General features: G+C 61.1%; 1 protein-coding gene across 1 annotated transcript; it reads left to right on the top strand.

The window, feature by feature from the left end:
- The first annotated feature begins 1,526 nt into the window (after window positions 1-1,526).
- On the top strand, window positions 1,527-13,603 carry RBFA (ribosome binding factor A). The gene is made up of 7 exons (XM_032872180.1): window positions 1,527-1,856; window positions 4,018-4,060; window positions 4,824-5,000; window positions 5,481-5,593; window positions 7,705-7,789; window positions 11,924-11,997; window positions 13,060-13,603. Exons 1-7 carry the CDS (start codon window positions 1,696-1,698, stop codon window positions 13,433-13,435), a joined length of 1,029 nt encoding a protein of 342 aa, XP_032728071.1. The 5' UTR covers window positions 1,527-1,695; the 3' UTR covers window positions 13,436-13,603.
- Window positions 13,604-13,829: the final 226 nt, after the last annotated feature.

The raw sequence follows: 13,829 nt of genomic DNA, 5'->3' as shown, positions 1-13,829 counted from the left end.
CAGGTTTGGGGTCCCTAAGATTCCTAGAGGATGGAGGCTGACTGTGGCGTGAGGGCTTTGGCCTTTGTATTCAAACAGTCAAGAGGTGGGGCGCCTGGGGGGCTCAGTGGTTAAAGCCTCTGCCTTCGCTCAGGTCATGATCCCAGGGTCCCGGAATCGAGCCCCACATCGGGCTCTCTGCTCAGCGGGGAGCCTGCTTCCCCCTCCCTCTGCCTGCCTCCCTGCCTACTTGTGATCTCTCCCTCTCTGTCAAATACATAAAATTTTTAAAAATCTTAAAAAAAAGTCAAGAGGCTCTGCCGGGTCAGGTTGCTGGTGGCTAGGGTCAGCGTCCGTGTTTGAGACCCCCCTGCCGCCCTTCGAACACTTCCTTCTTTCTCTGGGCTGAGTCCCCTCCTCTCCCTTCTCCGCGGTCTGATTCCAGGAACACCGCTACTCGTCACAGGGAGCCCGGCCCGTGCTGCGGGGACGAGCACCTGCATCACGGAACCCCGAGGGCCCCTTCTGCTGGCCGGGCCGGTGTCGTGGGAGCCGCCCCGTGGCGAGCTGTTGCGTGCCGAGAGCCCGGGTGTGGCCGGGACGCTCGGGCCGCGCCCCCACGTACTGGGGTTGGAGGAGGGGCGGTGCCCTGAGACCACCACAGTCTCCCGTCCGACCAGAACGTGGAGTCGAGACACCCGGAACCAGGGACGCGCCCTTCGGTGAAACCGCGCCCCGAGGGCCGCGCGTGGGCGCCGAGAGCGTCCCCGTGGCCCTCCCGGGCCTGCCGAAGCTCTACGGGTCTGGTCAGTGCGCGGTCGGCTCAGATGGGGAGAATTTTTTTTGCGCCATTACTGGAGCCGGCGCGCAGCCCCGTTAGGTTTTTTTTAGGCCGCGGGGGCCCGGCGGGCTCGGTCGGAGGCTGTCGGGGCCGTCGGGGGTCACGGAAAGGGCGGTAACGCCGGCCGCCGCGGGAGCGCGGGTCACGGAAGCGGACGGGAGCGCGGTCCGCCGAGAGCCTGCTCCGCGCGCCGTTCGCTCCCGCGGCGGCCTCCGGGCGGCTCCGAGGGGTCGCCCCGCAGAGCCGGCGGCCGGCGTCCCGTCCCCACGCCCGCCGCTGGGTGAACCCCGGGCTGGTCCGCACCTCCCGGGGCCGCCTTCCCTCCTGCCGCGGGCGCCAGCTCCCTGACCCTCCGACCCGCCGGCGCCAGCGTCCGCGCGTCACGTTCGCGCCGGGCCTGCGGCCCCGGGGGTGCGGGCTGCAGCGGCGCGGGGCGTCGAGCCGGGTGGGGCCCCGCAGTCCCGGGGCTGCCTCCCTCCGGCGCGCACGGGCGGCTGCTGAGGCTCCGGGAGCCCTGGCTCGCCCGCACCTCCCCTCCCCGCCCTCCGCATCCGCAGCCGCCCTGCCCCGCCCCGCCCCGCGCGTCGGACGGACCCGCCGTAGCTCCCACCGCCCTCCCGGCCTGCAGGCCCCGCCCCCCGACGTCGCCCCGCGGGCCCCGGCCTCTAGACCCTGCCCCGCCCTGGCCTATGCGCACCTCGCGTGAGGGGACGTCGCCCCGCCCCGACGTCGCTGCGTACGCGGGTCGCCCGGTGCCGGATGACCCGGCGCGCCGCATTCACCTCCCGCCGCGTGCTTCCGCCTGGTCCCACAGCCCCGCCCCGCGTCGCCCCGCGTCGCCCCGCGTCGCCCCTGCCGGCTCTGCCGCCGCAGCCATGTGGGCGGTAACGCCCCGCCGGTGCGGGTTTCGCGAGGGGCTCCGGGCGTTCCTCCGCGGTGGCCACGCGGCTCTCCCTCCGGGCGGGGCGCGGGCCCTGCGTGGCTCGCCGGTCTCCTGCGGCAAGAACCTACTCAAGAAATTCGCTTCGAAAACCAAGTAATGCGCACCCAGTCCGCGCGGGGGCGCTGGGGGTGGGGGCGGTGCCCTTATGGCGGAAGGCGACTAACTTCAGGTTGGGGGCAGGACGCAGCTACGGGGGATCTGTCCACTGTGGAGGGGGACGCTCCGCGGGGCGGGGCGGGGTTCCTGCTGTAAGGGGCGGGGTCCGCGGGGCGGGGGCGGGGTTCCCGCGGTAAGGGGTGGGGCCCAGGGGCGGGGACGGGGTTCCCGGTGGGGGGAGCAGGTCCGCGGGCGGGGGGCGGGTCCGCGGGGGCGGGGTCTGTGCGGCCCCGCCGGAGCCCCGTCGCGGCGTCGGCTCGGCCGCACGTCGGCAGCCCCGCTCCTGCTCGTTGGGTCGCGGTGGCCGAAGAGCTGCCAGTAATGGCGCTCGTCGCTGTTGGACGCGAGTCCGGTTTCCCGCCCGCCTGCTTCCCGAGAGCAGTTCTGGGGAGGGGGGCTCGTCGTAGGGGAGCCCGGGAGCGGCTCTGTGCGCCGGAGCGCCTGGCGCGGGGGTCCCAAGGGAGAGGGTCCCTGCGCTGCCGTCTGCGGCCTCTCCCGCCGCAGACCGGTTTTCCGAGACGGCTTCCCGGTGGCCGCGGCGGCGCGGGGAGCAGCGTCCCGGGGCCCCGCGCCCGCTCTGTGGCGGGCTGTGCGGCAGCTGGCCCCAGGGGCGAGCCGGGGTCGCACCCGCTTGGTGCCTGGAGCCCTGTTCCCGCCGCAGGGCCCCTCCGGGAGCGTCCCGCCGAGCCGGCTGTCAGGCCCTCTGGACCCGGCTTCGGTGCCCCGCGGCCCTGGGGCTTGTGCGCGCGCCGCGTGGGGTTGCAGGACTTCTCGTGCCCCTGCCACGGAGCCTGCTTCGGGCGGTCGCTGTCGAGCTCCCCAGCCCGTGGCTCCCCGTCTGCTCTAGGGTGGTGGGTCGTGCTCCGGCGTGTGTGCGGGTCTGCGACCTCGGAGAGGGTCTTGTCCTGCGGGTGCTTACGTGCGCGTGGACGTCGCGTGTCCAGCCAGTAATCCTGCTGCGCTGGGGTTGTCTTTGACCTCTAGGAGCTCTCTGTTTAGGGTCTCTACTCTGCCACACTCATCGTTTCGGGGTTTTGTGGTGGCTTTTAAGTTTAAAAACTTTTTTTTCCCTTAAGGTTTGTTAGAGAGCGAGCGGCAGCGGTGGGGAGGGGCAGAGGCAGAAGCAGGCTCCCCGCTGAGCAGACAGCCCGAGGGGGCTCCACCCCAGGACGGGGGATCCTGACCTGAGCCCAAGGCAGACGCTTCACTGACGGAGCCACCCAGGCGCCCCTAAAAACTTTTTTTTACCAGTTCCTCTCCCAGCCCTGCAGTCAGCAGTTCTGTGAGAAGCTCTGTTATTGCTGGATGTCATCAGAAATGATCATCTGGGGGCGCCTGCCGGGCTCAGTGGGTTAATCCTCTGCCTTCGGCTCAGGTCATGATCTCAGGGCCCTGGGATCGAGCCCCGCATCTGCTCAGCCTGGAGCCTGCTTCCCCCTTTCTCTCTCTGCCTGCCTCTCTGCCTATTTGCGATCTCTGTCTGTCAAATAAATAAATAAAATCTTAAATAAAAAAAAAATGATAACCTGAGAGCTGCGGTGTCTGTCCCTTAGGCCTTGTCAGCTGACAAAGCAGAAATTGCTTTTTTGTTAACTTTGCACGTACTCTCCCCTGCAAAGGTCTCTGTATGTGTCAGATACTCAGGGACACTGGAGTCCACACTGATGTCCAGCCCCAGTCCATACCCCAGGGCTCGCGCAGCTAGCTTTCCTTGCTTATCTGTAATCTCTCAGCGAAGCAGTGACCGCTCCCCCATCACCACCCGCTGTCCTCGTGCAGCCCAGCCAGTGTGGGGCCGCACACCCCGCATATGGGGCTCGCCTGTGGTTTCGCAGGCGTTCTGAGGTGCTCTTTCCGCCTTTGGGATCGGAGGTAGACCTTGAGTAAACGTTAGAAGGTTGAACTAAAATTATCTCTAAAATCATCTCCCCCACAGCCCCTGTTGTTGATTAGAATTCGGAATTTCTTAGTCCTCCGGTAACATCTATTTCTGTGCCCAAGTTTAGCCCTTTAGGAAGGATGGTGGTATCATACTCTTGAGTTGAGACTTATTTTCCTCAATTTGCCACCAGTGTCATCGTTCTATTTCTCCCCATAGAAAGAAGTTTTGGTACGAAGGTCCTTCCTTGGGCTCTCACTTGGTAAGTGCCGGGCGGCTTCGAGGGGCTGCTTCAGGCTCTGGTGGGTGTAGGATTCCAGAAGTGGGCAGAGCCCCAGCCTAGCAGTCCTTCCATTTCCACATCTGAGGACTCCAGGTCTGCAGGGGTGGGACTAGAGACACTGCCAGTGTAAATTTTTACTTCTTAGAAGAGTTTATTTATTTGAGAGAGAGGGAGAGTGTGTGAGTGAGCAGGGGCAGGGGCAGAGAGAGAGACAGGGAGAGAATCCCAGATAGGCTCCCCGCTACGCATCAAGCCCAACTCAGGTTTCCATGTCAACCCTGAAGTCATGACCAGAACTAAAACCAAGAGTCGGACGCTCAGCCAAGTCACCAGGTGCCCTTTAAAGAAAATTATTCTGCAGTATTCTGGAATGTCGTCTGTGGTACCAAATAGTAACATGGAAATGTCCGCTTGGTGTTAGCATCCGTGCGTGCGGATAGACTGTGGGAGTTTATGTACTAAGTGGCTTTTGTGTGTTAACCCTGAATTGTTTAAGAAGGAGAATGTCCTACTATGTAAGATTTTTTAGGTGCAGATACACGTACTGACAGTACTTTTAACTTGGGGGGACGCTAGGTAACGTCTAGGAGCCAGGTCTGTAGACTGCATCGTAATGAGCTGAGACGGCTGAGAGTAACGCCGGCTTGTCGTTGATGCCAGTGTGCAGTCCTCCCCAGCCCCCTTCCTGTCAGAGCAAATTTCGTGCGCAGGCGTGACACTGCCCTTTCTCTTCTGCGCGGAGATGTACAAGCCGTCCCGGCTGGAGTTCCTAACGAAGAGCACCTCGAAGAAGACCAGGAGGGACGAGCACGTGCGCCTGCGGGCTCTGAACGGCCTCCTCTACAAAGCGCTCACGGATCTGCTGTGCACCCCGCAAGTGAGCCAGGAGATCTGTGACCTGAACGTGCAGCTGTCCAAGGTAGACTCGGGCCGGAGCGCGGGGACCAGGCGAGGCTGCGGCCTGGTGCCTGGGGAGGAGGCCCCACGTCGGTCCTGAGGTCTGAGAGCTCAGGAGCCCCGTTAAGTGTCACCACTTAGCGTAGTGTAGACAGGGTGCGCGTGTCCGGGTGTGGGGTGCGGGCACCCACAGTGTTGTTGGGTGCGTGGGGTGGCTGCTTCCGTGCCTGCCTTCCTGCGCTCGGAGTTTAGCCAGAGGGACCCACGGAGGCGGAGCAGCCGCAGGTCAGGCGTTTCTGATGTGCGCTGTGGGAGCGGGTCGGGGACACCGAGGGTTTGTATTCGGGCGGCAGGAGCCGGTGGCCTGCGGCGAGGGGACGGGCTGGAGCACCTGCGGGGGGGCGGAGGTTGCCGGGTGCCTGAAGCTGTTCCGCTCCCGCGTGCCGGGTGTGGGCAGGCGCGGCAGCTGGAGGTGACCGGCGGCTGCGGTGGGGGGGCTCAGGTGTCTCTGACCGCAGACTTCTCTGCCTGCCGCGTGTACTGGAGGACCGAGGTCCCTGCCGAGCGGAACGCAAGCACGGAGGCCGTCCTGCAGAGGAGTGCCGCCCACATGAGGTGAGACGCCGTGTCCTCAGCCGCTCGCTTCTGCTTGCCTCTCCAGTCTCCCCGTGGTGCCCGAGTCTTTGCGCTTTTGAGCAAACTCTGGGAAGCGTACTCTTAAATTTCCAAGCGTGATTTTCATCTTCACGCGGGACATAACCTAGGACAGTGGTTCTCAAGGTGTGGGCCCAGACGCTAGGGGCTCCTGGCCGCCGATGTCCCCTTGGTCCTTGTAGCTTCCTGCCACCCGCTCGCGGGGAAAAGCGGCGCAGTTTTTCGCAAGGACATCCTTGGAGAATAAGCAGAAGTGACTGGATTCTTTCCGTCCTGACCGTGGGGCACATGTCATCTCAGTGTCCTGTGTCACGCAGAGCGAGCACCAGCTAGCCTGTGCTGGCACGGCACGGTCGCCTCGGGAAAAGGCACAGTTGCCCTGAGTGAAGCAGACACTCGTTCGCTGGAGGAAGCAAGTGAGCTCGCTGCGTGGTTTCAGATGTGGGCAGCTGGCGGACGTTTCCTCTAAAATGAGCAAAGTGAAGCTGTCACTTCAGGGAAAACAATGGACTGTTTTGTCGCCAGTGATAAAATTCAAGCCCCCTCCCCCTTTTTTTTAAGAGTTACTTATTTGAGGGGCGCCTGGGTGGCTCAGTTGGTTGAGCCGCTGCCTTCGGCTCAGGTCATGATCCCAGGGTCCTGGGATCGAGTCCCGCGTCGGGCTCCTTGCTCGGCGGGGAGCCTGCTTCTCCCACTGCCTCTGCCTGCTGCTCTGCCTACTTGTGATCTCTGTCAAATAAATAAATAAAATCTTTAAAAAAAATCCATGTGAACACTTAGTAAGCTTGTTATTGAGATGAACTAATGCATATTTTTCAAATTCTGAGTTTTTTGTTTGTTTCTATTTATTTGTTGGTGAGAGAGAGCGAGCACACTCAAGCAGGCAGAGAGGCAGGCAGAGGCAGAGAGAAGCAGGCTCCCTAGGGAGCCTGATGTGGGGCTCAATCCCAGGACCCTGAGCCGAAGGCAGCGGCTTAACCCACTGAGCCACCCAGGCGTCCCTCAAATTCTGAGTTTCAATTTATAGTGTGCTTGACGTGGACAGATACAACGCACGTTCATAGAAACCCCTTGCTGTCCTCGGTGATCTTTAACGGTATGAAGAGGTCTTGAGACCAAACGTCTGGAGAACTTCGGAGCTGGGCGGTAGTAAAGGGTTACTCTGTTTCCTCCTCAGTTTGAGGAAACGCAGAAACCTAACCAACCAGCACTCTCAGAACTACTGCTCTCCCCCCTGCTTCCCTCCTTTCTCTGCCCCTCTCACCTCTCCTTTGTCCATCGTACTCCGTTTTTCAGAGAAGGGGATGAGTCCTGTGTGGAACCAGTGTTCTTTTACGTACTGTCTGCTTCAGTTCTCCTGACGTCTATCCCAGGAGGTCCGAGGAGTCTCTTGCATCAAAGAGTGCTCATTTGATTTTTTTCTTTGTTAACAGTAACAGGAGAAAGATTTCCAAGTGTTGGTGAAAACAGTATTATTTTCTGATTAGTTTTAGGTCATCAGAAAACCCAGCTGAACAGACCATCCCTTTTCCCGGCTCTTGTGCTGAGCTGAGGTTTAGACTAAAGGCTTGGCTATAATTGCGTTCCAGGACCTGCGGGCACTGCAGAGAGGTTGTCCCAGCAGTGTCCTCGCCGGTGCTAATTCTGCTGCTTCGCCTCCGTCTGCCTGCATGAGCGGCCGTGCACACGGGGCTGTGCGTGCCCCTCGGAGCCTGAGGTCCTTGGCGCACTTCTTGGCCTTGTTGCCAGGGAATGTCCACCAAGCGGAGGAATGAGGCCTGGGCCAGCTGTCCGCGCCCAGACCACGCAGCCCATGGCCACTGCGATGCCCAGGAGGCATCCAGGCCAACATCAGGTGCTCGTAAGGCTCTCAGGAGTTGCGTTTGGGCAGTGAAGCAGTTATGATGTGTTCTGTATTCCTGGTGTGGTGTGGCAGTGGGCGAAGGAAGACTGTCTTGTGCTGACGTTTTCGGGTTTGAATAATGTGACAGCAGATCCCTTATTTTATTCCACGAGGTGAACGTGTGTTTTCTTCTCTGCTAAACTGCACCACTTGCACCGTCTCTCTCCAGGCACCTGTTGATGTCCCAGCAGACCCTGAGGAGCGTGCCGCCAATTGTGTTCATTCGGGACAAAGGAAACGCGGCTCTGGCGGAGGTATGGCTCTGAGAAACTCCCTGCGAGTAACAAGCTGACCCGACGAGTCAGATGATGTAGTTCATCTTCAGATGCTGGAACGATCATGGGTGTAGTTACAAGGAGTGATCAGTCTCCAGGAGTCTAACTGGAAAGTGAGGCTCCCAGGCCCCTGTCCCAGCCAGACTCCGCAGCGATAACCACTCCTCCTGGTCTTTAATGTTTACCACTAAATCTCTAGCTAGGAAACCAAGTGTCAGCTTCCTGACTTACAAACTGCCTTTCTCTCCGGATTTGAGCTACGTTACTTACACTGAATTTACACTCTGTTAACTGTAAGTTAATTATGAGGTTACAGGCTGTAAGGTGACATGTGCTTTCTTTCTGGGTGGTAGTTACTGGGTAGTTACTAAGGTGTGTTATACTTTTAAAAAATTTACGAAAACCCCAGTCAGTAGCAGTCGTGATGGTATGGCCAGGTAGCGGTTACTCACCACAGGACTAAATAGTGTCTTTTTCTTTGTTTTTACTTTTTTATTTAGCTTAAAGATTTATTTGAGAGAAAGGGCAGGTGCATATGAGCTGGGGTGGGGAGGGACGGGGCGGAGGGAGAGAGACAATCCTAAGCAGGCTGCCTGCTGAGCGCGGAGCCTGACACGGGGCTCAGTCCCATGACCCCAAGATGACGACCTGACCGAAACCGAGGGTCAGGTGCGCAGGCGCCCCAGGACCAGGTGGTATTTAGATCCACAGAGGAAAACAAATCTAACTGGATGTTTTCATTTTTTGTTATTCGTTATTTAACCAATACTGAAGGTACCGTACAAGTTAAGACCTTGACAGAGGCATGGTTTTGTTCAGGAGAAGAGTGATGTGGCCAGCGCCAGCTTCAGAGAGCCGGGCAGGATCCAGGTTGCGGGGTGCGCTGGGTCCATACGCGCACGGGACTCACCCAGGCACGGTTGGTGGAGCTGGCAAAAGGCGGTACCTCTCAGCGACGAGGAGAGTTCTCTCCCTCATGGCTGGTCCCTCTCTGGGGAGGTAGGGCCTGTCTGGCTCTGTGGGCCCCTTTGTAGAAAAAGTCGTTGGAAGGAGGGAGGTGCAGGGAGTGCTCAGAGCACCCCAGAGCCGTTCTGTCCCTAGAGAGTGTGCTGTGGGCTGTTTGCCACGGAGGCCACCTGGGCCTGCCCAGCGCCTGTCCTCCCGTGTCCTCGCTGTGCTGGGGTCAGAGAAGGTTAGGCGGCCTTCTGCTCGTCTTGTCCTCAGTTGTCTGTGTTCTGTAGTCAGAAGCAAGCAGAGGCTGGTCAGGGGCGTGGGGGGTCTCTGACCGGGGCAGGTGGTTCACTGAGGGCACAGTCATGATCGGCTCTGGCATAAGTCAGGGCAGCGTGTTTTGAAATAAGGATTAAAGTCGGCCCGCAGTAAAGAAGTTTGCATAGACACGTGCCGTTGGAATGGGGGTATTGGATGAAACTTGGAGTTCTGTGCCTGTCAGCTTGCTTCTGTCTCGCGTTGGTTGCACGTGTCGAAAAGTTGCCGGTGGTCGGAGGCGCGGGCTGGCCGTGGTTGCGGCGGCTTACTCTGCCTCCTTGGGACTCTCGGGAGAAGAGCAGGGATGAGCTCGGCCCAAGGCCCTCAGCGGAGCCGGTGTCAGTGCCGGCGAGCACGTGCAGCGGCCCAGCAGGAAACCTCGCAGATGCTGGGCTCGCCCTTCCCCCGGGGCGTCTCCACTAGTGAGCAGACAGCAGGCCGGAGAGACGCCGCGGGACGCCGTCCGTGCTGTGCGCCGAGCCGCTAGTAGCGGGAGCCGAGGGCACGCTCGCGCTGCCACTTAAACTGTGTGCCCCAGAGACGCACCCAGGGTGCCGGCGGCCGGGGTCCCTCAGTCAGAGCCCCGGGTATGCGTCAGGCTCCCTGGTGCAGGTTAGATCCCCGGGTGCGTGTCGGAACCCCTGGGTACGAGTCAGATCCCCGGGCGCAGGTGGGTGGGCGGACGAGCTCCCCTCACCTCGCAGGTGATGCAGAGCCAGAGAAGAGGCCATGTTCCCTGCAGTTCTGTTTCCAGGATGTTGAGCCAAGTGTGGCTCATCTCTGGTGACGGGAGTCAAACTGGTGGCCGCGTCTGGGGAAGGGAGTGAGTGGGAGGGACGTGAAGAGGCTCCTGGGGTTTGTCTCTGGAACGCTGGGGATGCCCGGGGGTGCAGTCCACTGGTGAAGTGTCACTGGGCTCTGCACGTAACGACTGGTGTCCTTCCCCGTGTCTTTCATTCCAATCAGAGGGTTTTCAAAAGGTTCTTAGGGGCGCCTGGGTGGCTCAGTGGGTTAAGCCTCTGCCTTCGGCTCAGGTCATGATCCCAGGGTCCTGGGATCGAGCCCCACATCGGGCTCTCTGCTCAGCGGGGAGCCAGCTTCCCCCTCTCTGCCTGCCTCTCTGCCTACTTGTGATCTCTGTTTGTCAAATAAAAAATCTTAAAAAAAAAAAAAAGGTTGATCTTACCATGATTTCAAAGGGAAAAACGTAAAATCTTGAAACACGTAAACTCTGATAGTGGCTTTGTGATTTATTACACGTTTGCTTGTCTTCCGGCTTGAGAAGCAGCCATCAGGAGAGCCCACGCGGGCTGCCAGCTCCTGTTCCGTCGGGCCTGAGCCTTCCCTGGAGAGGGCGTCCCAGCAGCCCGTGTCCTGTCTCAGAGGTCCGCACGGAGCCTCCTGTCCCCACAGCCTGAGGGGACTCGTCGGGATTTGGTTGCTTTCACATGGACTGCTGGGTAAAGGCTTCAAAGAGAAGCTTTAGTGACGCCTGATTTCCAGGCAATGTGCAGGGATGGGGGCTGCGTGCCTTTGTGCCCTGCCCCGCCCCTGCCCCCACACCCCTGCCCGCGGGGGCCCCCCAGCCAGCGGCTGTCAGGTGGTTTCTCCTGTTCAGATTCCTGGAGCTCTGCAGACAGAGGCAGACATCGGGCTTTACTGCTGTTTCTGAGAGTCGCGTCATTCACGTGTAAGTGGTTCCCTCCTGCTAAGTGACCCATTCACCTTTCGTGGACCTTGGTCTCTCTGGTCTTTGGCGGCAGTGAGTAAAGGTGTTGGGAACCGTGTGTACACGGCGTTCGTCGTTGCGTGTTTAGGTCCGTGTGTGGAAGCGGCGCGCGTCTGACTTTCGGAGCTGTGGGTCGGACGGAACTGTCTGGGCCACCGCGAGCTCCCGCCGGACATCAGGAGTCCTGCTGCGTCTGTGGTGGCCCCTCTGGCGGCCACACGTGCGTGTGTGTGACGACTCGCACTGGGGAGTGTCTTGCCACGCGCCTGTCGGCTGTTCTTTGTTTTGTGAGGTCTGTTCCAGGCCTTGGCGCAGTTCTTGAAGGTATGCCGTGTGGGGTTGTGCAGAACGCCTGTGTGTCCGGCGCAGGGCCCTTGGCAGGTGCGAGCAGTAGCCCAGGAGACGTCCAGTTAGTGCTCGTTTTGTGGCTTTGTTGGACCTGTGTCTGGTCTTTTCTGTGGACTGACGTTTTCTCCTGGTTCTGCTTTTCCACATTTGTGGGCTTTATTGGTCCTCGGTGTGTGATGGCGCTTTGGGCTGCCGTGGAATGGCGGCCCCTGGTCCCGGACCCTGGCTCTCCTGGGCGTGCCGTGCCGCAGGCTGGGGTCTCGGGCGCACGTCCTGGGCGTGCAGGGCGGCGGGTGAGGGGTGAGCTGCCCTCCGTGGCCAGGGAGCCGGGCTCTGTGCGCTGCCCCACTGAGGAGAGCTTTCATTTCCTCTGAGTCCCCTCAGCCACCGTGGATCTGGGGGTCGCGTGACTGTGACTTTGTCGCTGGGCTGGGAGGCTTTCTTTCCGCAAACACAGATTCTGTGCAAAATCGAACTCTTCAGCGCTTCCTTAGGAATTAGGCATTTGAGCTAACGCTTACCTGACTTTTTCACAAGTTCGACGTTCGCAGGCTTTAAGTGCCGTTGGAAGAAGGCACCCGTTGGTCATCGGAGAACACGTGACTGTACGTGGCCGGTGTTTGAAAGCACCATCGCCGGGAGGTGTCGGCCGAGGCCCGGGTCCGAGTCAGCACGGCGCGGCTGCACACGGCCCACCGGAGCCGGGCTCTGATGCCCGGGGCGGGGCGGTGTGGCTCACCGGCTCACCCTCTGTCCGTCCTCCTCAGGTTGAGCGGTTGCTGGCTGTGGCCGATCTGGGACCCCGGGATGAGAAGGAAGACTCTGTGCAAGAGGACATCAGGTATGTGGGGACGGGACTTTGGTTCCTGGGATAGATGTGCGGGTGTGGGGCTGCTGGTTGCCGCGGCAGGTGCATTATGCCCTCCGACCCTGCCCAGGCCCCCAGCCTGTCAGAGGCCTGTGGCCGTTCCCAGTAGCAGCAGCTGCTGGCACCTCAGCATGGTGGCTGGGAAGGCCTTTGTGGTCGCCGCAGCGCCTCATCAAGGGAGGGCCGCTGTCCCTCCCTCAGCCTCTCTGTCCACTCAGCACGGTTTTCTTGGGTGCGCTATGTCCTGTCCTAGCACCCAGCGTCCGGGAACAGAACACGTAGTGGGCTCTTCGGAGCTCGCATTCCGCTGGGCGAGGCCTCCAGGGAGCCACAGACGGTCGTGGGTCTGGAAGGTCTGGTTGGCGGATCGGTGGGTGGGTGGGTGGGGGCAGCATTGGTTTTCAGTCAGGCCCTCACGGTCTGAGAAAGAGACGTGACGATCGAGTTGGGGGCCGTCGCAGGTGGGGGAAGAGCTCCAGCTGGCGCTCAGCCTCTGCTCCTTAACGCCGGGTGCCTCCGCGTCCGGGGTCCTGTCAGGACCTTGGGCGGTGCTCCCAGTCTCCAGCCTCAGGAGCATGGAGCAGGAGTGAAGGCCCCAAGCCATGGGGAGCCCAGCCCGTGGGGGTGAGACCTTCCGGAGCTGATCAGGAAAGGGGTGAGAGGCATGACTTGGCCAAATTTGGGTTTTGAAAGGGTCATACCAGGTCAGATATTTTCCTTTGGTTTCTCGGGGAGCCGGCCTGGTAGATCTAAACGGGCCGCAGCGGTAATTCTGTGAAACCGGCCCAGCACACTCGCTGTGGTTAACTGGGGGAGGAGATGGAAGACCCATCTCACGGAAGGGCTGCGTGGGACGGTGTGGGCCTGCCCCGCCCGCGGGCTCCGGCAGCACAGCAGAGGGGCACTGGGCTGGGGAGCTTCCTCGGACGTGGGCAGCCCACTGGCAAGTGGAGGGGGAAGGGGAGGAGCAGTGGCCCTAGGCCCTCACGGTCCTGACGCCTCTCGTGCTTCACCGGGTGCCTCTTCTCCCTCCAGCGGCCCCGGGGCCCGGGACGCTCCTGCTCCGCGAGGCACCCCGACCTCTGCCACATGCTCAAGTCTGTGTGGGATCGATCATGAGGCGCTCAACAAACAAATCATGGAGTACAAGAGGAAGCAAGGGCACAGGACCGTGAGTCCCGAGGAGTCGCGGCTGACGGCTGATCTGACGGCGGAGATGAGAGAGGGGAAGGTGGCAGCCTCACCCTGTGCAGATGGGGACCTCTGCCCCGGGAATCACCTGCTGGGGGCGGCGGGCGGCAACCCCAGCCCTGACCTGGGGGGCCCCCGGGGTGCGGACAGCAGCCCCAAGCGGCAGGGCGGGCGGCGGCCAGGGGCAGAGAGCGGGAGGTGGGGAGGGGGTGGGTCCTGAATGTCAGCTGTGCTGACGGAACCCAGGGCTCCTCGGGGGCTGTGCTGCCCCCGACACAGGTGCACTTGGACCTTGCATTGAGAAGGGCAGTGGCCGTGGGAAGCGTGGGACAGTCCGTCAGCACGCCGGCCGCCGTCGGTCCTCCTCACGAGTGCCTGCACATGCACACCCTGCACGGATGTGCGAGGGACTCGTGGGGACTCAAGGCTGTTATGCAGCCCCCCCACACATGGGTTTGTGGTTGGGACGGCCAAGCATCGTCACTGTGTTTGCACGGGTGTCCGCTCATGCCCTAAACGCTGTCCTCACGGTCAGTCTGCTGAAGGATGGCCCCACGTCCAGTTTCCCCGGGGCAAGAGCCCCGTGGCGTGCCGTGTCAGATGTGTGCTGTCGG

This window comes from Lontra canadensis, unplaced genomic scaffold (genome assembly GCF_010015895.1).
Source record: "Lontra canadensis isolate GAN:19392208 unplaced genomic scaffold, GSC_riverotter_1.0 scaffold44, whole genome shotgun sequence".
In the NCBI taxonomy this organism is placed as follows: Eukaryota; Metazoa; Chordata; class Mammalia; order Carnivora; family Mustelidae; genus Lontra; species Lontra canadensis.
This window is presented reverse-complemented; position numbering and strand designations above follow the sequence as displayed.

Bases quoted from the DNA above. Each gene is read 5' to 3' on its own strand.
- RBFA (XM_032872180.1), top strand. From the start codon at position 1,696: ATGTGGGCGGTAACGCCCCGCCGGTGCGGGTTTCGCGAGGGGCTCCGG. The intron at 4,061-4,823 runs GTAAGTGCCGGG...TTCTGCGCGGAG, and splicing joins CTTCCTTGGGCTCTCACTTG to ATGTACAAGCCGTCCCGGCT. The intron at 11,998-13,059 runs GTATGTGGGGAC...TTCTCCCTCCAG, and splicing joins TCTGTGCAAGAGGACATCAG to CGGCCCCGGGGCCCGGGACG.